This window comes from Polyodon spathula, chromosome 7 (assembly GCF_017654505.1).
Source record: "Polyodon spathula isolate WHYD16114869_AA chromosome 7, ASM1765450v1, whole genome shotgun sequence".
Lineage (NCBI taxonomy): Eukaryota > Metazoa > Chordata > Actinopteri > Acipenseriformes > Polyodontidae > Polyodon > Polyodon spathula.
In genome coordinates, this window is record NC_054540.1 from 4,250,446 (window position 1) to 4,276,956 (window position 26,511).

Here is a 26,511-nt window from a genome sequence, read left to right on the forward strand (position 1 = left end):
GGAAAACAGCAGTCATTCATTGCACTGCAGTAGAACTATATTACTAATTCACAATGGCCTTACTATGATCAGGACTCTGCATGATACTGCATAAATACTTCACTGAATCTTGGCAAGGATATGAAAGAGACCACCACATTGAATTCAATGGTAGTCCATAGGGGTGCCATCTGTTGGGGGGAAAGGAAGGACTGCATTTTCAAACACCCAAAAACAAGGTGTTCAGCAAGCTGTTGCAGCAAAAGCATCCATGGCAGGACAAGAAGAGGACACCAGGAATTACAACATGCGGGTATAGGGAGGGCGTCGCCAAAGCTGGCAACTTACTTGTCTGACTGTCATGAACATGTGATCATGTGTGGTTCAGAACCATATGACAGAGAAAGCACCCCCCTGCTGCAGTCTAGGAAAGATATCTCTGCTCTCAAGATGAGAGACTGACTATGGCCAAAAGTTTTGCATCACCTAGATTGAGACATACCAGTAATAAAAATAAAGAAAGCAACTGTATGAACATAAGTTAGATTTTTATTTAAGATCATGTAATCAAATAAATTATAAAATGATATTGTCTGCCCGGAAGCCGTAAAAGTAGTACAGTATTTCATGTTAGATTTCAAAATGTCACATTTTTACTGAAAACAGTTTTTTGTCAAGTATGCAGAAAACCACAAAGCGGTATGTAATTCAATATGTCAATGTAATATTATTCAGCAGGTTTCATTCGACTTCATGAAGTAAAATTAATTAATTCTATAGGGTGATGCAAAACTGCTGGCCAAAGCTGTAAAGCACAGAAGTCACAGCTCTTTCCAGATCCTTAATACTGTGTTGAAAGATATCTCCAATCAGAACTGCAGACCACTAAATATATATCCATGTATGACGTGAGTGGGTGACGGGCATTACCGTGAACTCTGCATGCAGCTGCTGGGTGTGGAGCGTAGCCTCGCGGAGCTGCTGTCTGCTCAGGGCCCGGTGTGCAGACTGCAGGTACTCCATGGCAACCCTCTCCCGGGGGGCAGGCGCGGCGCTGAAGGGGTCCACGCTGCCCAAGACACTCATATCCAAGCTGAGAGATACATTGGAGCCCCGCCTGCAGGAAGCAACAACGGTTAGCACACACGCCTTTCATTAGCAGCTGCTCACAATCCAAGAATCCATATCTGAGATGTAAACAAGGCTTAGTATTTTTAATATAACTCTCCTGAATTTTCTCCATAATTTTATCAGACTCCTAGGGCAACATTTTCAAAGGCCAGTTTTTAATTTACTCCTATTTTTTCATTTTACAAAATTCATTTTTCATTTTACAAAACTAGAACCAAATAAGCAAATTGTATATTTCAAGTCACCTTTAAGTGCTTTCAGTACATTCTGTTTTTAACTTTCTAACATTAACCTTATTTTTTCCCTTTTAAAAAAAAAAGCAGTTCATGAAAGAATGTGTAAATGCTTTTCTGGAGCCTTTTAGCATTGCCTATGGGTGCAATCTGATAAACTGCTGATTGACCTTTAACTAAAAGCTAAAAATGAAATATTTACTATGGAAGTAGATTCACCTTTAATGGTGCGTTTGCAGTAATTTACTTGTCTATTGTCACTTTTTTATCTATCCCATGTTCATGGAATCCTATGTAGGTACACTTGTGAAAATGTGCTCATTAAAAAAACCTATGGAAAGTAGGATAAATCCCCTTTAAATTAATAAATTTGCATAACAAGACTTACATAGGATTCTATAAAAATGGGGTAAAAATAATTATGTGCCAGTAGACACAGTAAAACAACTTCCATAGTATATATTTCATTTTTGTCAGTTGTGGGCAAAATTCACATCTTATCAGCTAATTTCCCCTTTAACCTATAGTTTAATGTTGTTATTGATTTTGAGGATTGTGTGTGTGCTATGGTTTTGAGACATATCTATAGCTGTGAACTGTATCGGAAAGCAGTGTAATCTGTATGCCTGCTCCATTAGGATTGCAGATTAATTCAAGGTCTGATGAAGTGGATATACCCTCAGTAATTGGTGACAATCGATTCTGTGTATCTTCCTGGCTGATACAGCTTCATCACAACCTACATTCAGTGTATGAGATGTCAATAAAGCCTTGTCACAACCTGCATTCAGTGTGTGAGACTGGCTGATACAGCTTCATCACAACCTGTATTCAATGTGTGAGACATCAATACAGCGTCATCACATCCTGCATTCAGTGTGTGAGACATCAATACAGCTTCATCACAACCTTCATTCAGTGAGTGTACTTGTCCTTAAAGACAGTAGCAGCACAGTGGCTTGCAACCAAAAATGTGTCCTATTTTTATAACCAAGTTATTTGTTAAATCTTAAATCAAGAAGTCTCATTTGTAATACCTTTACTGGTTTTATCCATACCATTTGTGGTGGGTGTTTAAGGATAAGGAACTACTTGGAAGGCAGACCCATGTCCTTTACGCATTATAAATGGTAGAGGCAGAGGATAACCAGTCTCCAGGTTCAGAAACCAGCTCTCTGCCTGCTGTGCTAAAAAAGACAGGTTCCATCAACAATGCAGTCAGACTCTTCAATATACTATTAAACTCATTATTCTAACAGAGAGTCGTTTACAGCCTGCAGTGCGTTCTGAGCACTTGTCCATACACATGGAAGAGAGAGTCATTTACAGCCTGCAGTGTGTTCTGAGCGGATCTTTGTTGTGTACAGTGGGGATTTTTTTGGTCTGTTTGAACAAAGACATTAGAAAGCAGAGGCCCAGGCTTTTGAATGTCCCTGTTGAGTGGCCTGCCTGCTCACGGAACAAGAAACCCGGGCAGGGCCACATATCCTGAAGTAAGTACATTTAAAAACCCAGGAACATTGATGAATTACAAAGAAAAACCTGAACAGAATATGCAACAAAAATGAACTAAAATCACAGCTACACTCTGGGCTTAGCTAACTGGAGGCAAAGAACCACCACGTACCAAGCCAATGGAGGAGCGCAGTTTGATGTTCTGTAATGTTGTCATATGGTGGGTTAAATTGACAGGCTCTACATTAAAAGTAAATGAATAAGGTTTATCATCCTTCAAAAGGAAGTTTCACCTGTTCATTACAGGACACCACCTGACCCGATGGTTCAATTAATCATTAGCTAGCTCCCTTCCAGGACTGTGTTTGTCCTAAAATTACTCTTTGGCTCGCCGTGCTGAAAAAAAACCAAGAGATTTTCCAATTGTTTACTTAAATCGCAATCAGTTCTTTAAATACTCTCGCCAATGTTTATTCAGAGCTGAACGCCCAGATCCCTGATCCTCTTTCTTTTTTAATTTAATGGGCTGGGATTTCACTAAAGCTGGAGAGTCGTTGCCCTTTCCCCTTGGCAGTGCGGGTGAGGGAGTTGTTTCCTTCTGTGCACTTCATCCCTGCTCCCCCAGCCTGGGTCTTCAGGCTACTCTGGGCTATCTGCAGAGCTGCAAGCTCTGACCGACCCTCGCAGGTGGAAGGAAGACATTCATTAACTGGAAGAGAACAGTGCTGGCTGGGACAGCGGGCTTGGGAGCCATGTTTCATCTCCAAGATCAAATTCACACTACAAACAGCTAATCAACTCTGCCATTGCCAAAGGACAATGAGCCGAGCCAAGCCCAGTCCAAGCAGGGCTAAGTTAAACACAAATAACCGCGCACTCCACATAATCCCTGAAATTGTTTATTTTGTTATAAAAAGAAAAAAAAAATATTAGTATGTTAAATATAAAGGGCATGTTTATAGTGCTGGGCAATGTGGGTAATTATGTACCAGACTACCTAACCCTAAATCTGTTTGTTCAATTCGAAGACTAATCATTTAAAAATGGAAAAACAAAAACTGCTACTACTACAACTACTACAAAAAAGAAAAAAATCACTTCAACTTTAAGTACTTCAAAAATAAATACTTTTCTCTAAAAAACTGTGCTGTATTACAGTACTCTGTGAGCTTCTCAAACAAGCAGTACCATGTCTATAAAAATTAAGGTACGAAATGAATTCCTCTGTTAAACTCAGGTCAAACACACTGCTAACACCTTCATACAGTAAATCACACCGTCAGAGCTGTCTGATAACAAACCTAAACTCTGTGTGACACAACAACATACTGTTTTAAAAAACCTCTTAAAACCTTTTAAAATCTCGTTAAAATCAGCACACGATATAGTAATAAAAAGCGGCAATATGAATAACAAAGGCATTCCAACCTCAGCAGGTCAGACTGGCCTGAGGAAGTCGCTTTGACAAGCACTTCTGGACTAGCCTTTAAGCAATGAGTATCTAGGGGGGACAGGAACCACCCAGTATCCTGTGGAGGAAACCAGCTGACATAAGAGTCATTTCAGCTTTTCCCTTTTAATCACGCTTTCTAATGTACTGCCAATGGCTCTGCAGTGCCCGTGATAAGCCAGTACAGTACATCTGAGAGAAAGGACTTCTCACACATGCTAGGCTGCACAAACCCAGCCGTCGATTACTCCCCTGCTGAAACTTATTTTTAGCACATCATGGTGTGGTTTGGGATGAAAAAACGGCACACACACACACACAGAACACACACACACACACACACACACACACACACACACACACACACACACACACACACACACAACACACACACACACACACACACACACACACACACACACACACACACACACACACACACAAGAACACACACACACACAAGAACACACACACACACACACACACACACACACACACACACACACACACACACACACACACACACACACACACACACACACACACACACACACACACACACACACACACACACACACACACACACACACACACACACACACACACACACACACACAAGAACACACACACACACACACAAACACACACACACACAAACACACACACACACACACACACACACACACACACACACACACACACACAACACACACACACACACACACACACACACACACACACACACACACACACACACACACACACACACACACAACACACACACACACACACACACACACACACACACACACACACACACACACACACACACACACACACACACACACACACACACACACACACACACACACACACACACACACACACAAACACACACACAAACGATTAATGGTTGTGGCTAACAATGCATTCACAGGTTATGCTAAAGATATGTTTCGAATTATAAAAACAAAAAAAAAGATTATGATTGAACAATGCACTTAATTTCAGTCCCTGCATTATTATTTACATTATCATCTACATTATTTAGCTGAGAAGAAAGAAAGGTTAAACCTAGCCAACAGGTTTGGCCACAGACTGAAGGACACGGTTAGAAAGTAGAGTTGAGAAAGACTTAGGCCAGATAAAAAGCAGATTCTTTTTTTACACAGATATCGGTGAGTGTGTGGAACGGACTGCCATTGTTGCTGCTGAATCTGGGGATCCTTTAAGAAATGACTGGAGCGCGTTTCAGGATCAAAGGCCTTCTCTTGTTCAATGTTCTTATGTTTGAGAACTACAATAAATACTGTATTCTTAACATACATTTACCTTAATATTGACTTCATAACATTGTATTTGTAGATTAATTCTACATCAGCATATTATCAAAGGCACATATTTTTTAAAAGTATTTTACACTAATATTGAACAACTTTTACAATATAAAAAAAAAAAAAAGAAAAAAAATGTGTCAACATTAAGGTAAATTTACCGTAAAAATATGGTATGATTTTTTACAGTGCAGCTACTGTGCAGTCTGCTGTTTTTTTTAAATAGTTCAAGTCCCATATAACTCATTCCAGCCCCACCCTACTGAGGTGGCTCACTTCTTGTGATTGCACACCAGCAAGCCAGCTGGGAATACGGCACAATTTCCCTATATGGTAAAAAAAAAAAGAAATACTCTTCCCAATGATAAACAGAAGTCAGGTTGCAGGAATTCAGGGAAACCACCACCTATTTTTAATGTATTACTGGTAATGGAAACATGTATGGGAGACAAAATGTAATAGACACATCATTGAATCCAGTATCAACAAAGTTTTACAAGTTAGCAACCAGTTTATGATATCGAGTTCTGCATGCAGCATTGGCTTCCTCAGTCAACAATGTAAACTAGCCATTGGCTAAACTGAGTTTGCTCAACGCCGTGGTCTTAATAACAACATCCGTCACAAACAAACAGAATAAACAGCTCTGGCGCTAAGAGCTCTGGGTGATATTGGGTTCATAGCAACAACAAAGACCCTGGTACTCTACTCTGTATCTGGGACTCTGCCAGCAGGCCAGCACTGGCTAAACAGACTCGGAAGCAGAAGCATACATACAAACACAAACACAGTATTTAACTGGCAATGAGGGAAGAAAAAGGCTGTACTGATATGACTGGAGTTGCTATGAGCAAATATGCCAACAGGAATATTTTGCAGCAACAAAATAGAACTTTGTCAACATTCTGGGTGCTTTTGAACTGGCTTTGGTTATGTTTGGGGAGTCCTAAGTGTCTTTTAACTTTGTCCCCCATACTACTATACATATATCTATACCTGCATCCATCCATCCATCTATCCATCTATCTATCTCTCTATACACACACACACATAAAACCCAGAGCCACTCACAATGATTGCAAACACCATAAAGTAATGAAGGAAATTCAAATGATCTGAAACTGCAATTCGGGACAAGCTATACTATGAAAGCTGATGTGATTAAATTATAATTTTTTTTTTATGGAAGCAATGTGTTTATTTCCTCATCTTGGCATGTCCAGTGAATTATGATTTCCTTAACAGGGTCCCCGCGTGTTTTCAGCACATTCGTAATAAACTTCTTTCTCACTTTTCCTGTCCAAGAATGGGATAGTTCTTGTGCACTCATCGTTCTGCACGCAAGAAGTTTTTTGCAGACTCTGGGTAACACGTAACTCCTCTAAATCAATAGTCAGCAATGCCTAGAACGTACAGAGTAAACAAGACAATGATTTTTCTCTCAAATCTAACAAAAGATTACTATTTGACTTGAAATTTCAGATTTAAAAAACAATGCACATTCAAGCATACACACGCACACAGGCAGACAGAAATACTATTTGCAATTCATTTGCAAAGCAGTTAACATAACATTTAGTTTGGGTGTTACTAAAACACACCCATATTTCCAAAAACTATAAATTAATAATTCATGCAAACCATTTTTTTGCTCCATCCTCTTTTTTGGAGGATAAAACACCAAATTTGGTATGGTCTGGCTTTCGACTTTGCATGCAGTGAAACAGGAAACAATGAGATAATTCATATGCTGCAGAGTAACGTTAAAATCTGAAAAAACAAAAAAGGAAAAACACAACGCCTGTGTTACAAAACCTTCAACAAACAACCAAGTGTGTTCCTATAAGAGCTTTACCAGCTAGGTTTTCACTTTACAGCAAACAGGGTTGAACTGGAATAAATGTTTAGAGACTCAGATTCAGTCAAGGTAGTGAAGCAGTTACTGCCAGTAGACTGAAAGGACTACATTCCTATCAAGTGAAACACATACATTATCCCACCCTGAACCCAACCTTAATTCTACCATAGATCCCAGTCAGATCTTGAGAATCTCAAAAACCCATTCAGTGAAAACCCATATAAAAATGGAATGATGCAGAGGACATTTTTTTGTATGTTTATACAAGTAATGTCTGTGTCAATTAAAACATTAGGACAGGACGCCACCACAAAACACTGAATACCAACATACTATAGGCATCTTTTCTAAATTCGGAAACCTCATAAAACATTGAACCCCAGGGGGTAAAAAACAGAATATGGTGTCTGACGTTACAGAAATAGGTCAGCCTAAAAAGAATGACCAGAGCCTATCTGGTTACACAATGACACACGGGGTGAGACATCGTAAGAGTGCTCAAATCACTTCTTTTCATGTTCAGCCAAAACGGAAGAGCGTGTGATGGGTAGGGGCGGAGGAGACAATCACAATCAACAGCCCAGCAACCAGGGCTTCCGGTCACCATGGGAACCAGCCTGATTGACAACTGCAATTTCCTGGGAAGCTAAAACTAGTAGTGACCTTGGTGCCCCGAATCAGCAGAGCAGGCGTGCGCTCCAGAAGGGACCCTCTTAAAGGCAGTTCACCTATCCCTTTCCTGCCTTCTCACCACTGCTGTTTAATGTGACAGGACAACGACTCCTTAATGAAGGCTCTGACATCCATCAAAATCAACCTAAAGGAAAAAGAGGACGGACACTTGACTTACGCCTTCAGGAAGCACAATGCTTATCAGCGCAGCTTTTATAAGGTACAGTCCGTTGCCTCTTGGTACTATTGTGGTTAAACCAGAGCTACTTTACCAGTATGAGAAACATTTATTGAAGTTATTTCTAAATATTTTAAAAGGACAAATCAACAAACTCGAATGCAGTTACAGCATGTAGCTCATTTCAGAGTTGATCCATGAATTGAAACTCAGTCCAATGAAGGCTCTCCATTCTCAATGTGTTTGTAACTTTGAGGTTCAACTCCAATGAAATGAATGTCATCATGCAGGGATGGAAATAACCCATTCCAGGTTTTACTATTAGTTTGATTAGCCCCAAAGTATAGGTAACAAGCTCAGATGTGGCTCAAACTGCTATGCAATGGGAATCTTATTTCCGTCCCTGTCATGCACTATTCAAGCACAGCTTTTATGACAGCAACACAGCATCATTAAGTTGGTCTTCCATGTTGTCAAGGCTTTTCATTCCCACACAATAATATCAGGTTCCTCTGTGAGGTACAACCTGACTTGTCACTGGAGAGGATCTGGTCCAACCTGGGTAATATGGACAGCAACCCCCGATGAGAAGCAGAAAGCCTGGCTGGAAATCCAGCCCATGTTTATATTAATATAATATATTATCTTAACTAATGTATTCTTATAGTTGTTTAGATTCACCTTGTATTATTTTCTGTTTAAGTCATCCTACCCATGTAAATAAAAACTAAAAGTTTAAAGCACCCATGTGGTTTCAATAGACCTCCAAGTACATTAGGCACACCTTAGTGTAACCATTAACCTGTCCCCCTGCAATACTCTGCCCCTAGTGGACATAAGAAATTTGTTCTACGCAATATTTCTTACTGATGTATTTCTACGAGAGGCAGTGTTGCAGGGGGACAGGTTTATGGTTACATTGTGGTGCACCAGATATGCTTAGTGGCCAGACATGATTTTAAGAGCTCTATTGATGTCACAGGGGAGTTTAAAATTCCTGTTATATATTAAAAAAAACAGCAGGGGTGATAACTGAAATAGAAAATGATCCCATTGGATAACTGTTCTATTGATATGCGCATTCCTTTACTGGAAAACAGGATATTTTTGCAGCAACTTAATTTCGCTAATGGCCTTCAAGGTACATTTTTGTGGTAATGAATGTTTGTGCTTCTTTTTCTTTTAATGTATGCCACATGTATGAATAATATATTTCACAGCACATTAATTTTGCGGATTTTTAAAAAACGCGAAATTAGCAAACATTTCTTGCTTGCAAATTTTTCTAGTTTTGAAGTATTATAAGTAAAAACACAGTCATTGATATAAACTGCAAACCAACTGTACCTTGATATCGTCTGTGACAATCAACTATACTTGCTTTGATTTTGCTATACTTACTATATATATATATATATATATATATATATATATATATATATATATATATATATATATATATATATATATATATGTAAAGTTTTAAAGGGAAAGTAATACACATTACAACTAATGAGTACATCTTATTGTAAATACTGGTTATGTTGCTGGTAGAAAACCTAGTGCGGCAGAAGGAGGAATAAACCTGCCAAACTACAACTGCTATAGTGTTACCTGACGAGCAGTAAAGGTATGTGTGTCTGGGTCTGGTTGCCATTCAGTCTGGGTTAAATATAACATTACATCCATTCAGCAAACATGTCCTCTGAATGGAAATACTGAACCTGTCGCTGCTCTCGTCCCTGTTTGACTTCAGTGGTCTTGCAAACGCAGGTATTGACTTTCGAACAAAAGTAAATATTAACAGGACTTACAATGGGTAATCCGTTCATATCACCATCATCAAAAAGGACTCAAAAGGAAATCTCAAAATGATATGAAGAAACCTACTATCTGCAGCTGTCTGCAAGGTCTTAGATTTCATTTTGCACAGACATATTGTACACTCCCACCACTTCCAAAAACTACTGTGAGAATTTTAATTAAAAAAGGGTGGATTTCAGTGGAATTTGTTTCATTCTATCATAAGTATTTCTTTAATAAAATAAATAATTAAATAAATGTAACTGCTTCATCTCTCCTCTAGATGTCACTGTTTCTTTCTCTTCCATCAGATGGAATACATTACAACAATACAACCCTAAGAGGAACAGCAGTTTCAAACCACAGACCAAGCTCTTCTAAACTGTATAGGAACAGCTAGAGTGGATGCACAGCAGAAACCAATTGAAGGCATCAGGGCAAGAACATTACATTAACCCTTTACTGAGCACTGTTCAGTATAACAATTGGCCAAAATATCTTGTTTTTTTTCTAATTTTGTTTTGCAGATGAAATATTGATTGGCCCAGCTAACCATATTGTAATAAAGTGTGCAGAGTGTTGTGCAAACAGCAGGTGGCAGTGCACTCCCTTTATGTCCATAAGAGTGCTTGTACTGTATGCTAATAAGGATGGGTTGGGGCGCTGTAACCCTGGTCTGTTAGAAGTTCAATTGCAGTCGGGATTCTCCCTAGAGAATCCATGTATTGAGCAACAAGGCTGTCAACAAGGCTACTTGTTTGTTGAATGGTCTGACGTGTTATAGAACTGATTTGTCGGGTGCATTATTGAACCTACAACACAGGTACAATATTATAGTAATTAGACTAAACAAGATTGAGAACAATAAGATTTCCTATTGCAAGTCAAATAAATACATAATAAAGATTCCTGGGGCACAGGGAAGGGCAGCTTCACAATTCTTTTCACACTGGAACTTATAAAAAGGATAGAACTGACAAGTAGCCCAACAGTTTATTGAACCACTGAACCCTTCTGAGGACTACATTCAGTAAAACTGTTCACAGAATATTAGAACCCCACAGCACTGCAATATGATCAGGCAAGATGAACACCCTGGAAGCACTGTAGTGCAAGCTTTCTGTTTGTTGCTTTGAGTCTGTTAGAGTCTGTCAGCTCTCAGAGCAGGGGCCTGACCTCGGGATAGCTGCATTTTTCAATTCTAGTTCACAGTTTACCCTTCAATCCCCTGGAGCAACTTGAGCTCCTTGTATGGCTCTTTACAAAACAACTCAACAGGATCCTAGGAGAGTCTTTCCCTCTAGCAAAGCAAACAGCTTCATGCCTGGCAGGTTTAACAGACATGCACAGTATAGAGAGATAACAAGTCTATTACTCAAGCTGTTTACCTTTGAGAGGTTGGGTAAAAACTGCAGTTTGAAAGGGGCTGCCGATTCTCTGTACTGTACCCAGTGATTCACTCCAGATATTATCCTCAGGAAAGTATAGCTGTAGTATACTGTAGATATAGTGTATATACAGAGTAGATAGTGTAGATACAATGTATTATAGAGTAGATTGTGTAGATGCAGGGTAGATACAGTGAGGTACAGTGTAGATACAGTGTAGATACATGGTAGATACAGTGAGGTACAGTGTAGATACAGTGAAGATGTTCTATATTTGTACTGGTTTCAAAGACAGGCAGGAACAAAATACAGAAAATTAGAATGCGATTGAGTGTGAACAGCCAATCAGCTTCCAGATCTAGCGAGCTTCTATTTTGCATAGATGCCCGCTGGAACGCTGAAGTGCTTAACTGCGAATTAATTAATTAATTAATTATTTAAAATTTAGTCGTCTCCAATTTTTTTTTACCCCAGTTTTCTCCCCAATTTTGGGCCCAATTATTATCTGTATCTTCGACTCAATGCTCACAACCCCCCCGCTGACTCGGGGAACGGAGGCTGGAGCACGCGTCCATCCACGCGTCCATCCACAGCGAGGCCACCAGACCTATAGTGCCAGAGGACAACACAGATCTGGTGGCTCCACTGCAGAACCACAGACGCCCCCTATAGGCCACAGGGGTCGCTGATGCGCGGTGAGCCATGGATTCCCCTGCTGATCTAAGCCCTCCCTACCCAGGCAGTGCTCAGCCAATTGTACGCCACCCCCTAGGAACTCCCTGTCAAGGTCGGCTGTGACATAGGCTGGACTCAAACCTGCGATCCCCAGGCTATAGGGCACATCCTGCACTCCACATGGAGCGCCTTTTTTTTTAACTGGATACGTCACTCAGGACCCTTATTTGTGAATTAAATTTTAAATCAATCTGGGCCTACATACTGTTTTTTTCCTTAGCTAATCTGATAACATAAAAAGCTATTTAAACATACTTTCTGACGCTGGTCTAGAGACAAGCAAAATCATGTCTGTGACAGGAACCTGTAATGAAGGCTCAATTCGCAGCTACTGGACGGCATATCAACAGGGGACACACGATTGCTCCACACTTCTGTCATCGCAACACCCTCCCTCAAAAGCAACCAGTTAAACTGCCAACAGTGTTTCAGTTCCTTCCACTCCAGCCAGTCCACTCCCTGTGCTTGAATGACGCCCCGCCTCCAACAAGTTTCGAGTCCGACTCAATACTGCACAGACTGTTCAATAACTGTGCATGTCCAGATAAATTATATTAAGAAAGAGTAAGACCCCAATAAATAAATATGTTAGCAATAATAATAATTTTAATAATAATAATGTTTTCCCTACGTGTATGTCTTTTTTCTAGTCTAATTATGTTAGGGACTATATTCCTCAGCGGAATGTTACCTGGTGAAATATCACAAGTTCAAAGTAAACATAGGTTTTTAAAGTTTTTTTTAATGGGAAAGTAAAGAAATAAATCATTTTCTAATAGCGATATAGCCTTCTCGATGCAGGCTCTTCTGTGTGGTAGATGACCTTGACTTTCATTAAGGCCCTTGCATCAACAGGCTCTGTCGCTTAGATAGACAACTTAACAAGTCTGTACTTTCTAAACACACTTTTTAATGATAGCAGCCTATAATGATATGAGCAGCAGGAAAATAAAATGCTGAATGTAACGATTTAAACAATAAACAAACCGTCAGGCATCCTTCTGGGTCTTTAAACCAAATCTCCCAGGCTGTTAATCTCCCGGGCTGTTTGTTGCTTGTTTTGCCCCATCACAGTTGACATTTTTTCGGAGACCCTGAGAAATGCTTTCCATTGTCCCTCCTTCCCTGGCTGCATAAAGAGCATGTTTAATGGGTTGCGCTTACCTCTCCTGGAGACCAGCAGATTTAATTCTGAAGGGTGAGGGGCTGCAGGACAGGCAGGGTTTCATCTCGGGTGCAGGCTGGCTCTGGGGGTTGGCACTGATGCTCTCAGATCTGGGCACCGTCTCGGGCTGCACCATGCTGTTGAAGATCTGCACCTCGGGGTTCTTCGTGGGCAGGGGGATGGGGGCCAGGTGGATCTCCCGGCTCTGCTCCTTGTACCGCTGATCAGGGAACTCAGTTTTCTCCTTCAGCCGGTACAGGACCTACATGGAGAGAGAGAGAGAGAGAGAGAGAGAGAGAGAGAGAGAGAGAGAGAGAGAGAGAGAGAGAGAGAGAGAGAGAGAGAGAGAGAGAGAGAGAGAGGCTTCAAGAAGGTGACAATAGCGACATATGAAAAGGTGCAAATCAATACTGACAATAACCTAAAGACGGAATGCAGGCAGTGAAGCTGTATTGTCCAGAACAGTGTGACCGGAGAGGATTTTCAACTTTATAGGAACAGCTACTGGTTTAGTCCAAACTACTAGCCCTGCTCAACTTCTGACCTCTACAAATAAGCACACAGGTATGCAGGTGGGCCAGTCCATCCGCACTTCAAAGTCTTTCATTAACCTTCAGCAAGATGTAAATTAGGCACCGGAGCCCCAGAGAGCAATGAGTGTGATAAACACCAGCAGCACTCCACCTCCTCCTCCACTCCACTGAGTCCCAATGAGTGTGATAAACACCAGCAGCACTCCATCTCCTCCTCCACTCCACCTCAGTCCTGAGTGTGATAAACACCAATGAGTGTGATAAACACCAGCAGCACTCCACCTCCTCCTCCACTCCACTGAGTCCCAATGAGTGTGATAAACACCAGCAGCACTCCACCTCCTCCTCCACTCCACCTCCTCCTCCCAATGAGTGTGATAAACACCAGCAGCACTCCACCTCCTCCTCCACTCCACCTCCTCCTCCCAATGAGTGTGATAAACACCAGCAGCACTCCACCTCCTCCTCCAATGAGTGTGATAAACACCAGCAGCACTCCACCACCTCCTCCTCCACTCCTCCACCCTCCACTCCACAACTCCCACCTCCTCCTCCACTCCACAACTGAGTCCCAATGAGTGTGATAAACACCAATGAGTGTGATAAACACCAGCAGCACTCCACCTCCTCCTCCACCACCAATGAGTGTGATAAACACCAGCAGCACTCCACCTCCTCCTCCACTCCACCTCCTCCTCCCAATGAGTGTGATAAACACCAGCAGCACTCCACCTCCTCCTCCACTCCACAACTCCTCCCAATGAGTGTGATAAACACCAGCAGCACTCCACCTCCTCCCAATGAGTGTGATAAACACCAGCAGCACTCCACCTCCTCCTCCATCCACTGAGTCCCAATGAGTGTGATAAACACCAGCAGCACTCCACCTCCTCCTCCACTCCACTGACTCCTAATGAGTGTGATAAACACCAGCAGCACTCCACCTCCTCCTCCACTCCACCTCCTCCTCCCAATGAGTGTGATAAATACCAGCAGCACTCCACCTCCTGCTCCACTCCACAACTCCTCCCAACGAGTGTGATAAACACCAGCATTCATATTTATGGGGACTTCTCATTAACTCTCACTACATTTTTTACTTACTATTTCTAACTCCAATCAGACAAAACTCCACACAGGGTGAAAGTCGACAACATAGTAAATATTTTGGCACACTGTTAAATATATATATTTAAATATATATATGAGAAGTGCCTGTGCAAGCACACTGCTCATGAGAATCAATTCCAAACCACAGGGAAGAGTTACCAATCTCCACTGAGCAGCTCTCCCCAAAACAACAGGAAAACAACACCTAATACAGAGTGCAAAACACACTTTGAATAAAGATCATTTCAATCACAATTTTAAAAAAAAAGAACTGTTAGAACTTTTAAAAATGGCAAGGGCATCAATTGTATTAATTTGTACTTTATTTTATTTCTATACTGTATATTTTATTTCTATACTGTATATTTTATTTCTATACTGTATATTTTATTGCTGTTATCAAAAGAATAGCAGTGCCTCAATGAAAACTTGCAAAATACTTTTTCTTTTTTTTTTTAAATTACAAATTAAAACCACACAGGAAACAGAATGGTGTTTTATATGAATGAAAAAGTTCAATCAGAACATGTACCTTGTATCCTTAAGTGACATTCCCTGCCTGCAGTACAGGCTCTTAATCTAAGATTACAATTCTCAATTAAGTGCCAATGAGGCACCTGAGGTAACGGAAACAGAGTAAAAGCCTTGGAGACAAGCGAAGCAATACAAAAAATCCATCCACGAATAAATAAATACAAACTTACCATTAAACATGTGATAATAATTACAAAGATAGTGAGAAAAATAGCCACAGCATAAAATCCCTCTTTGGTCCACACTTTATCTCTGTCATGTTGTCCTTGCAGCACATTTTTCTAAAAGGAAGAAAGAAAACAACAAGAAGAGAGAATGACACATTGGTAAACAACAGTAATCTTAACAAAAAAAAAAGTGCAGAAAACAAGCACACATTGTGACCGATTCATTCCTGCCTACCTACCAACCCATCTGTAACTGCTAATCCCAAACCAAGCAAACGAGTCCGGCCGCTGCCGTGCACTCCCTATTTTCAGGCAACTGGCAATTACATTTGCTTTTTAAAAAACAATATTCTTAATGGCCTAGCCTGGAGCTGTGTAAATAGAGCATGTTAGGTAGCGTGGGGAGGCTCTGTGCACTGCATGTGCCAAGGAAGGATACACCTCTCCAAGAGTGCCTGTGCTCTAGCTGTTCCTGTGCCCTCCCACACAGACACACGCCGCTCTCTCCACTCTCTCCCCCTCCCTGCAGCACTGGGTGTCACAAAAGGTGAAGGCAATCCATGTGAAGAGCAGGTGCCTCTCACTTGAGAAAGCTTTTTCATTTCCGCCCAGGAATAGAGCCCTCATCTACGCACAAAGACAGCAATCACTTGTTATTTAGCTGTCGCCATATATAGCACAGCAGCCCGCAGTGCTGGTTTGATCTGCTTAGGAAAGTTACTCAGAACAGGGGATTCCCTGTTGACTGTCTTTGCACACCCCCTCCATCTACAGTGGTCAGTTCATTTCATATCATATCATTACAGCTCAAGAGCGCACCCCAACCTGGTTAGTTTCAAAGAACTGAGTTAAAGTATACTCTAAAAACCATACAAGATATTTTTGAGGCACAAAATTTGAGGTAGGAAAATGGTTAAAAGCTCAGCTGCAAACCTATTAGCAGATTCTTTTAATACTCTGGTAAAAGGTTTGCAATCTCACTTATTAAATCAGACATTAGTTTTGACTTGCAAACAGAAATGTAATGTAGCTCAAGCAGGTTAAGTTGGGTCTGCTTTTTCAAACACAGTTGCATCGCTGTCTAACGACAAATGTCGAGTAAAAAATGGCAATAAACTTAAGGAAATATGAGATGCAGTTTTCTAAATCCTGCACTACCTTACATCAAACCACCGTTTTTCACCCATCACCTCACATTTATAGTTTTGGTCTAAATGTTTTGCAACTTCTAGTACAAATGTGCAGACCAAGGTAAATGTCAAAAATACTGACCGAGGCCACTTGCATCACACAAGTTATCACAAGTGGATTCTACACAATCTACAATATTGCTGCTGTTCAGTCAAACAGTATCAGTGGCATTTAGTACACTGGGCAGGTGGAGACTGCCCTAGCCTGATACTGGAATAAGGGAGATGACAGTTCCACTCTCTGCTGGTAATGAGTCATTACTGTTTGCCTTTCTGCTCAATGTTTATTCATTTTAAGGAATATACCCGTATACTGATCGCGTGCAGTGATAACTTCTAGTCCAATTACCAGACGTACCGAATCATGTACTTGAAACATTTGCTTTCCGATAAGGTCTATATTGACATAGCAACAGCAAATGCTGTATAGTTTGACTTTATTACTAAATAAAAAAGATGCCTGTTTGTGATCTCGAGAGCATGGCTCCCTATTGAACTTTGGAAGTTTTCACTGGAGCTTGTAATTGAGACTATACTTGTGCTGCGCATTATCCATTCACTAGATGAAAGTAGAAAGTCCTTCTATAGCAGCTACCCCCAGCTTTTACATTGTCTTTCCTGCAAGCTCAAATGCTTTGTGTACCAAGACCCTGTCTCAAAACATACAGTACGTACCGCTGATGTGGCCACGTTAAAACAACAGTTATTAAAAAACATAGAGAGAAATCCAAGAGTGCAGCAGTGTGCTGTATGTGAAGACAATATGTCAAAGTGTGCCGTCTCTCTAACAGAATCCGAAAGTGGCACATGACCTTGGTATGGCAGCCATATTAGGTATCAGGTGCCAAATATGCTATTATGGTACATTTTGCATGAGCGGTTTCTAGAATATTTAAAATATGAAGCCAGCATCTCAAAGAGTTTGAGAGATTTGAGTAACTGAATTAGCGTCGTCAGCATATTTACAAAAACATACACGCTCCCTTTACAAGGGTTCTTATTAAAAACTGCGAAATGCCAGTGTCGTGCTGCATTACAGTTAATACACTCTGTTGTGCTGATTCATTTATCAGACAAGCACTGCTTTCGCATCCCCTCTTCTATAAATGAGTAATAAGATGCATAGCCAGCATTTAATACCACTACAACAATACTCCCAGCTTGGAAATCCCAGTTGACAGAAGCAATACTTGCTATACTTTTATAACACAAACAAACCCTCTCCACCAAAGAAATGCCCTGCGGACAGCACACCTGCTTCACTTAAAACCCACAGCACAGCATCCGCAAGAAGATCCATTTAAACTGTGCACTCAGTCAAAACAAATAGAAGCACTTTAGTTCAGCTGCCTGCACTTCCTTTAGCTTTTCAATTCAGGTGACCCGCAAATAGGCCAGAGGCAACTCTGAATATCGTTTTCTTCTGCACTGGGTGACTCACTGAACAACATAACACACACACACACACACACACACACACACACACACACACACACACACACACACACACACACACACACACACACACACACACACACACATATAGACTGCTGTGCAAAAATCTTACACATGTTGCATTTTCAGACTCTGATGCATTGTGAGTATGAACAATTTACTCAAAGTTTCCACTAGTGTTTACTACTATTATAACAACTTTGACTTGTATAAAGAACATCCATCAACAGTCCAAAGCACCTTTGACCATTGTTCCATAGTCCAATTTCTGTGTTCTTGTGCACATTGGAGCCTTTTAGTCTTTCTTAATAGAGGTATTCTTACTGCAAAAGATCCTTTAAGTCCAGATTTCAAGCGAGACCTTCATTCTGTTGATCTGATGGACAACACCACCTGTGCCTTCTGCCAGTTCTGTTGTCAATTCAACACTTGTCTTCTTTCTATTCCTTAAGGATATTATCTTCAAGTATTGCTCATCCTTGTTAGACAGCTTTTTGGGTCTTCCAGTCCTGCGTTAAGCTATTGCACTCAATGTTTTTCCTTCTTTATGCAAGTCAAGGTTGTTATAATAGTAAAAAAACACTAGAGGAGGCTTTGAGTGAATTGTTGATGATGATAGTGCATCAGAGTAGAAAACTGCAACATATCTAAGACTTATGATCAAAACAAAAAGATTGCCAGCTCCCGGATAAATTCATTACCTAAGCAGTCTCTCTGGGGTGCTGATATATTATGCTGGTTATATAAGGTTGCAACACATGCAGGTGTGTGCAGAACGTTGAGAGACGCTGATATTCCTTTTTATTGTATTCACCAAGCAGCAAGCCATAATTAAAGCTGTATTGTTTTTCATGGTTATCACAGATTTCAGAATTTCTGTGAAATTTGTTGTATAATAGGTATAAAAAAGAAATAATACATTTTAAATGTGACATTTTTTCTGGTTTAATAAATATTATGTCAAAATTGTGATGTGACATTAAAAAAATAAATAAATAAATAAAAATACAGCCCAGGTCATAATTCCATTCGAAACAAATGGTAATCAATAACACCTTAAAGGGGAACATAGTGGCTTTGATTCACAAAGATGCAACGCAGACAGATAGAGTCCAAGTACAGCAGTCACAGAGAAACAGATCAATTCACTAAGCCGACCATGGCATTAAATTCCATCTTCAGATTGTTCTGACCAGTCTTTAATTTCGACATTGCTAATGGGTCTTGTATATCCGGACTGCAGGTTGAATAACTGTTTAATAGACTATTCCTGGTCGGATTTAATTCCCCTGGCCCTGTATCCCCACTAGTGACTTTCAAAAGCTGCTAGTCTGGAGACTCCTCCCCTTCCTGAGTCAAACACTTTTTTTCTGTAGCTTGTCTCCTAATCTCAGTTCATGGGGACGTACCTCTGGGGTGATCTCCGTAATGCCAAACTGAGACAGGCTCTTGTGGAGGATGTTCACGTTGAGAGAACGTACCACTTCCTCAGAGGACAGTCTCTCCATGGTGCCCAGTTTGTCAGGCGGAGGAGACACCGTCAGCTCTATACAGTTCTTCTTTTCCTGTGAGAAAGAACACAGATGTTACCTAGGCGCATCGTATTCACAGTCATTGGTTCACCTACATGGTTCTACAGGGAAGGCCAAAGGCAGCACTACCACAGGAGACTTGACCATACTACTTATGCTATTGATAGGGATCAGAATATATACAGCAGAGGTTGCCACCTGACCCTGTTTTCCCTGGATCACCCCGGTTTTGAGGAAGGTGTCCCAGGATTTCAATATGCTTTTCTGCAGAAGTTGTTACTACAAACTCATATTAAAAACTATATGAATATCCTTTAAAACACACACGCACACACACACACACACACACACACACACACACACACACACACACACACACACACACACACACACACACACACACACTTTATCTAAAACCAGTGCACACCCTCCTTATCACCGCAGAGTTCATTAATCTAGAGGTAAATAAAAAACAAATTAAAAACAAAATGTAGCAGACTATACCCAAATGTAATCAGAAAGGTTCCCAAAGATTTTTTTTTTGCCACATAAACATCTGCAATGGCGCAATTTTGTTATGCAATAGCAGTAAGCATCACAGAGTATGAGGTTACCACTGAGAAGGGGCAACTTTTCCAAACTAATCCTAAACTTTGTACACCTTCAATTTCCAGGTGCAGAACAGTAAACCCATCTAGGTTTGTGAAGACTGCAGGATCTTACGTTAAGACGGTTGATATGCACTTGCTGAGGAGAGATGTCCAAGGCTGCAGCCACCCCTCTCCGGAAAGTCTGCAGCAGAGTATTGTTCAGTTTGCGTATGTCCGTTTGCAGCGTCTACAACAAGAGGAAAGAAAAAAAAAGGAGTTTTAGCTACTGTAAACTAAACCCATTAATCAAAGTCTCAGAAGGGATCTTACTTCCATGATTCATGACCTTCAAAACAAAGGCTTCTGAATTATTAATGATCTCTTTTATTTTATTTATTAAACCAATTCCTCTGTGCAGAGGCAGTGACTTCACGGAAATTGATCTTATTAGCTAAGAGCTATACCAATGCAGTGTCCTCATAAATCACTTCAGCTCATTACTTTACTATACTTACTATATTACAGTATATCTCCTAATATGCACATACATCATATATAACTGCTATCCTACAATGACACACACACACACACACAATAGACAGTTCAGTTTATAATGACAGTGTCATTAGGTCCATTCTAACAACAGGTACACCGGTCCCACTGCAACACTCTTCCCCCAGTGGATGTAAGAAATGGTATTTAATGAGTGTTGTAGGGAGACAGGTTCAATGAAAATACATTGAGGTCACAGTGGTGCTTTATAAAGGATGTGCTAATGGAAAGAGATCACAGTGAATTTCATGAATAAGATAACTGCAATATATAGCAAGTAAATGTTTAAGAGCAGGGACACGTCCTGATCACTCAAAAGAATGGTTCAATACTTTCACAGGGGAGAGGGTTCCTCCCTAGTGTTATACCCTTTAGGACAGTCCTGGATGCGGAAAAAATTACTTCATTACCACAAAACTGTCAAAGGGTGTACAACTAAAGTAAGTGTCTCTAATTCCTGTGCATTTACATAGTAGTTACATGTGTACTTATACATAATTACAATATAGTTACCATGTACTTAATGTGTACAGTTTGCTGCATGATAGAGCCCTAACCCTATCCCTAACCCTATCCCAAACTCTTTCCTGATATAATCATGCACTAACATATATCGTGCAAAAAGATTTACACATTAAGTAAATTGTAACTATGCACATTGTAATTATGTGTAAGTACACATGCATTTACTAAGTAACTACTATGTAAACACACAGCTATTAGAGACACACTGTGCAAAGTGTTACCATAATGTTATACATGTCTGTTAAAAAAATATGAAATAGTCCAAAATAGAACAGATTTAAGGTAAAGCATCTAGGATAAACATTGTTAGCTCAGATTGATAAATTATGAAATGTTTTGAAAAGTAAGGTGAAATCGATCCCTGGTAATATTGAAAAGTAGTAGGCTTTTTTGTTCTGCAATGCAACCTTTCCTAGGATAAAAGCATAACCTAAATCAAAAGGTCTGAACAGTGAGTGTGTCACAGATTAACTGGATGACACAAGCCACTAGTTTCTACCTGTTAGTTCTGGGGCAGTAATAAGAAATATTTGCAGACATTTCAACTCCAAGGAAGCATGAATGTATTCCAGATTTAACAACAGTTAATGCCAGGACAAGGCTTGTGCCCAGTAGGTGGTAATAAAGTGACTTGGTTGTGCAATCAACCCTGTAATAATAGGGATAGTAGTAGTGGTAGTAGGGTTAATAATAATAGCCTTTGGTGGCTGTATTATGTTATCTGAGTGTGTGTTTCTGTAAAACAATAATTTCAACAAAACATTCTTGTCTTTAACATTCTATGTGCCGGTATTGGCTCTTTGGTTACCAGTCGGTGTTGTCAGTTCAGTGCTTTAATTTAATGAGACTATTACAGTATATGAAAAAGCATGACAGGGCCATCAACCCCCCCACACACAGATGTTCTTCACAGGCATTCCCAGTACTCACCTGATACACCTGCCATGCGATACAGAAGCCAGCCGCACCCCGAACCATTCGCTGAACCCCGTCCCTTCCCCACATGCCACTCCAAGGCCTGTGCTTTAAAACTAGACCTCTACAAGCAACCCATTCCAGCCTCACAGCTCCCAGGTCTGCTTTCATAATGCTAGAAAGGTCTAGTAAGTTGCTTTTCTGGAAAGAGCCTGCTTGTTTTAAATAGAGCTGGTCCCTGTATTCTGTGAGAGACTCCTCTGGGAGACACACTCAGTACCTGCGCCTTCCCCTCAGATGGGAGAGAAAGCAAGCACATTGCATGGGGAATAACAAGCAGAGAGAAAATAACATTCAGTAAAGTAGGAAGGCATGCTAGTGATTGCAGAGTCCATGACAAAACCTCATGAACATACTACAGTCGATGCACCTCGAATAAGGAAGCGTTTCAAGTGCAGACTAATCTACTGTATGGAGTAGGCCTAGGAAAAGCAAGCACTGTTTTAAAAAGATGCAAACAAAACACAAGGCAGACCCGTTTAGGATTTTAAGGAAGGGGCTAGAATGAACCCTGAAATTCTCAAAGAAAATGAAAAAGAATGAATATATCTTGTGGCCTAATTTGTGGGGGTTTTTTTGTTGCGGATTTGCCACCTAAAAGATAGCATATCCCTTTAAAGGATGGTGATATGAAATTATCCCACTGGAATGGCCTGCATGAGGCATACAGGGATTGACATTCTGAGACACTGCAGGGCATGGACCCCAGTCCAGGTGCTAATCATCCTCCCCTCAGACTCAAAGTGATCAGGAGGCAATAAATCAGCACGCAGCAGGCAGCTCTTAACTGGGTTAATGAGGCAGGTCTGTCCAGCTCCCGCAATGAATGAAAGCATGGACCGACAGTGATTGTCAAAGACAAGGTATTTGTCATTCCATTAGCAAGCTCATTTTTAAAAAGACACTGTATACCATTAACAAATTACAAGCAGCTAATTGAAAGCAGATTGAGAGGAAAGGATGTCTCAGCATGAGGTACTAGTTTCTTAAAAAGTATATATTAAGAAAGAAAAGCTATTAGAATCATTCAGAATTCATGCAAACATAAGAAAAAGATGATTGAACTGTAAAACAAAAAATAAGTGATTGAAAATGTGTTGAGTTGTTTATTTCTGGTAACTTTATTGAGTGCGTTTCTCCCTTCCGAAAAAAAAAAACACAACTTATATAATATGACCCATTCTGAAAAAAACACATTCGCTTTTAAAAAAGATTTAAGAAGGAACTGCATAATGGGCTGCAATGAAGACCTGCTTGAGCAACTCTCTGACCTGACCAACCCACCGCTGCACCAGGGCTTAACACATAGGACTAAAGCTTCGTGCCATATACAGAGCTGCACTGAAAAGCTTCATTCTGTTCTGTTCCTGATATTTGCAGACATTTTCAGTGTGGTATGCAGTATCTAGTTTTGAGCTCCCACACAACGCTGTCAGAAAAGAATACAAATGTCAATCATGTTTGAGTACAAGGGCAATGAATGCCCACCCCCACACCATCTGCTGCTGCCCTTCTGTAAAACAAAATGTACATTGGGAGGCCTGTATCCTCACAAACTGACAGTGATGAATTTCCATGGTAGTAAGTACACACTCCACCCTTATGAAAAAAAAACATAAGGAATATATTTAAAATATATTTTAGTCAGTAATCCATATATTTATTTTATATGTTGAAAATATATGGTGCACCATTAGTCTGTAATCCATATAAAATAAATATATGGATTACAGACTAAAATATATTTTAAATGTATCCCATATATTTTAAATATATAAAAAGGGGCCAATTTCTATATATGAAAAGTATAAGGCTGATACTTTTCTACCATATATAAAAAATATGTTTGTTCCATAAGGGCAGAAAGTCTGATGGTGTGAGAGAGCATGGGGAGGGAGGGAGGTTACGAAAGCAAATCTGATCAGGGATATGCCCCCTGCCTAGCAACTTTTACCTGCTGGGTTTCCAAAGGATGTAGGGTGTACCAAATGAGCTCGTGCGTGCAACTTCATCTATCTCTTTTCAGCAGATACAAACTAATGTGCAAGACCGCTCTATGAATCTTTCTCTCTTTGCACAAGATTAATCAATATGTGATCTGATTTTCAAAATGCATGCTAAAAATACCTCCAACAGACCTAATTGGCCACATAACTAATCTGCCAAGCAGCTAGACCACATTACACAAGCGTTGTCCACTCTGGGTTTCTCTTCATAGACTCCAGACCTTCAGTTCAGCAGCGACGATGGGGCTCAATGAAGCCTCTCCATTGCTTTCCCTGTCAAGCAGCTTCTATTCTTCCCACTGCAGGTCGTTCTTGATGGTATCTATCCAGCGAATCCTCCTCGTTCCCGAGGCTTCAGTCCATGTCCCTCTGTGTGCGTTGCCACGAGGGGTCCTCTATCAGTGTCCATTCTTGATACATTACCAAACAATTGCAATCATCTTTCTGGAATTTTCTGCAGCAGAGTTGTTTCCTGTTTCAGCTGCTTGCTAATGATCTTGTTCTTTTCATTCTAGAGACACCTAGCATTCCTCCAAGCCAGCTTATTTCCACAGAATATTTTCTGCTCATCAGATTTCCTCATGCTCCAGCACTCTGATGTATATAATAGTACCGGAACGACAGTTGTCTCATACACTCTAATTTTGGCTTTTACCAAAACATCTTTAGCCATATCCTGTGAATTCTTCCAAAAGTATTAGCACACATTGGGTTTAATAGTATTTAAATAGAACATTGGTGTGGGTGTGAAATATCCCAGGTAATTAACTATGTATCTTCTTCTTGTTTAAACCACTGTGTACTGTACATTGTCTGTTTCAGTCGTCACAAAGGAGCCTGAGGCATCTCTGTGGCTCAGTCCAGGACTCAAGCATGTCTTCTCCATAAGTACAGCTGGTACACCAGAGTGTACCCATTAACCTGTCCTCCTGCAACACTCTTCCCTTGGTGCAGGGAAGAAATACATAAGTAAGACAGATTAATGGTGCACCACCTATATGTAGTGAGATGTTTTCAAACCCATGTGATTGTAAATGATTATTTGATCTAGAAATGGGGGAAGTTCACGTGAAAGATTCCACAGTATCTAACATTTCTGCTTGCAACAGCAACAGGCTAGAGTCCTGCTGCCAGGTTGAAGAGTACACAGACTTCCATGTGGAGGCGAATTCATTCAGAGTGCAGTGTTGCATTTAGAAAATGGTTTCCTTTGACCCCCTCAGGCTCCATCACGATTGAAGGAGAGAAGACAAGGTGGAACATTTTACCTCTAGAGGTTTCGATTCACATCCAACTTAGATCACAAGTGAAAGGCATGTGCTGGTCTCAATTGAGCCCTCCCTGGGTGGACACTGTACAGATACAGCTCAATTCCACAGCATGTGTTGTCTTTGAGACCAAGTCCTTCAAATAAATCCGGGGCTGTAATTAAATGCACTTCCTTTTTTCACTGTACTGATGCACGCCCCCCTTCTGATTAATGCTCAACCACTGACAAAAATCGCTCTGCCTCAATTTGCTTTTAAGAGCCTTTTAAGAGAAGAAATTCAACCTAATTGAATCACAATGTGGCTGTTACTCTGCTGCTGGTGATGTTAACATTAAAGGGAATCTGATTTAGATCAATTACTCTCCCTGGGCAAAAAGGAACAGCAAAACACCAAAGAGCATGCTCTATGAAAGCAATTATGAATGGGGGAGGAGGGGGGGTGTTAAGCCATGGACGTCCATCACTGTAACACCACCTAGCTGTAAACAAACAGATCGGGCACTGGCTCTGCCCCTTAGGATTGGAAAATAGTTCATACTCAAAGACTCAGCATTCCTTTGTACAGTACATGGAAACGCACAGCTGTGTGGAATGTTTGTTGGCAGGTTAATGTAACCTCACTTCAGGTTTTAGTCTAGGTGTGATAACAGGAGCAGTAATTAGTGCAAGTTTAATTAATAACATTTTAAAA

At 40.5% G+C, this 26,511-nt stretch overlaps 1 protein-coding gene across 2 annotated transcripts in view; it reads right to left on the reverse strand.

The window, feature by feature from the left end:
• LOC121318027 (receptor-type tyrosine-protein phosphatase R-like) overlaps positions 1 to 26,511 on the reverse strand; it is a 51,742-nt gene that overhangs the window by 11,184 nt on the left and 14,047 nt on the right. The window contains exons 3-7 of one of the 2 annotated variants that reach the window (XM_041254227.1): positions 20,626 to 20,739; positions 19,780 to 19,935; positions 15,729 to 15,839; positions 13,381 to 13,643; positions 910 to 1,096 (exon numbers count right to left, since the gene is read on the reverse strand). In XM_041254227.1, the coding sequence (XP_041110161.1) occupies positions 910 to 1,096; positions 13,381 to 13,643; positions 15,729 to 15,839; positions 19,780 to 19,935; positions 20,626 to 20,739 (831 nt within the window). Of the gene's footprint in view, positions 1 to 909; positions 1,097 to 13,380; positions 13,644 to 15,728; positions 15,840 to 15,964; positions 16,100 to 19,779; positions 19,936 to 20,625; positions 20,740 to 26,511 lie in introns of those variants that run through there. The other variant, XM_041254228.1, reaches the window with a different exon arrangement.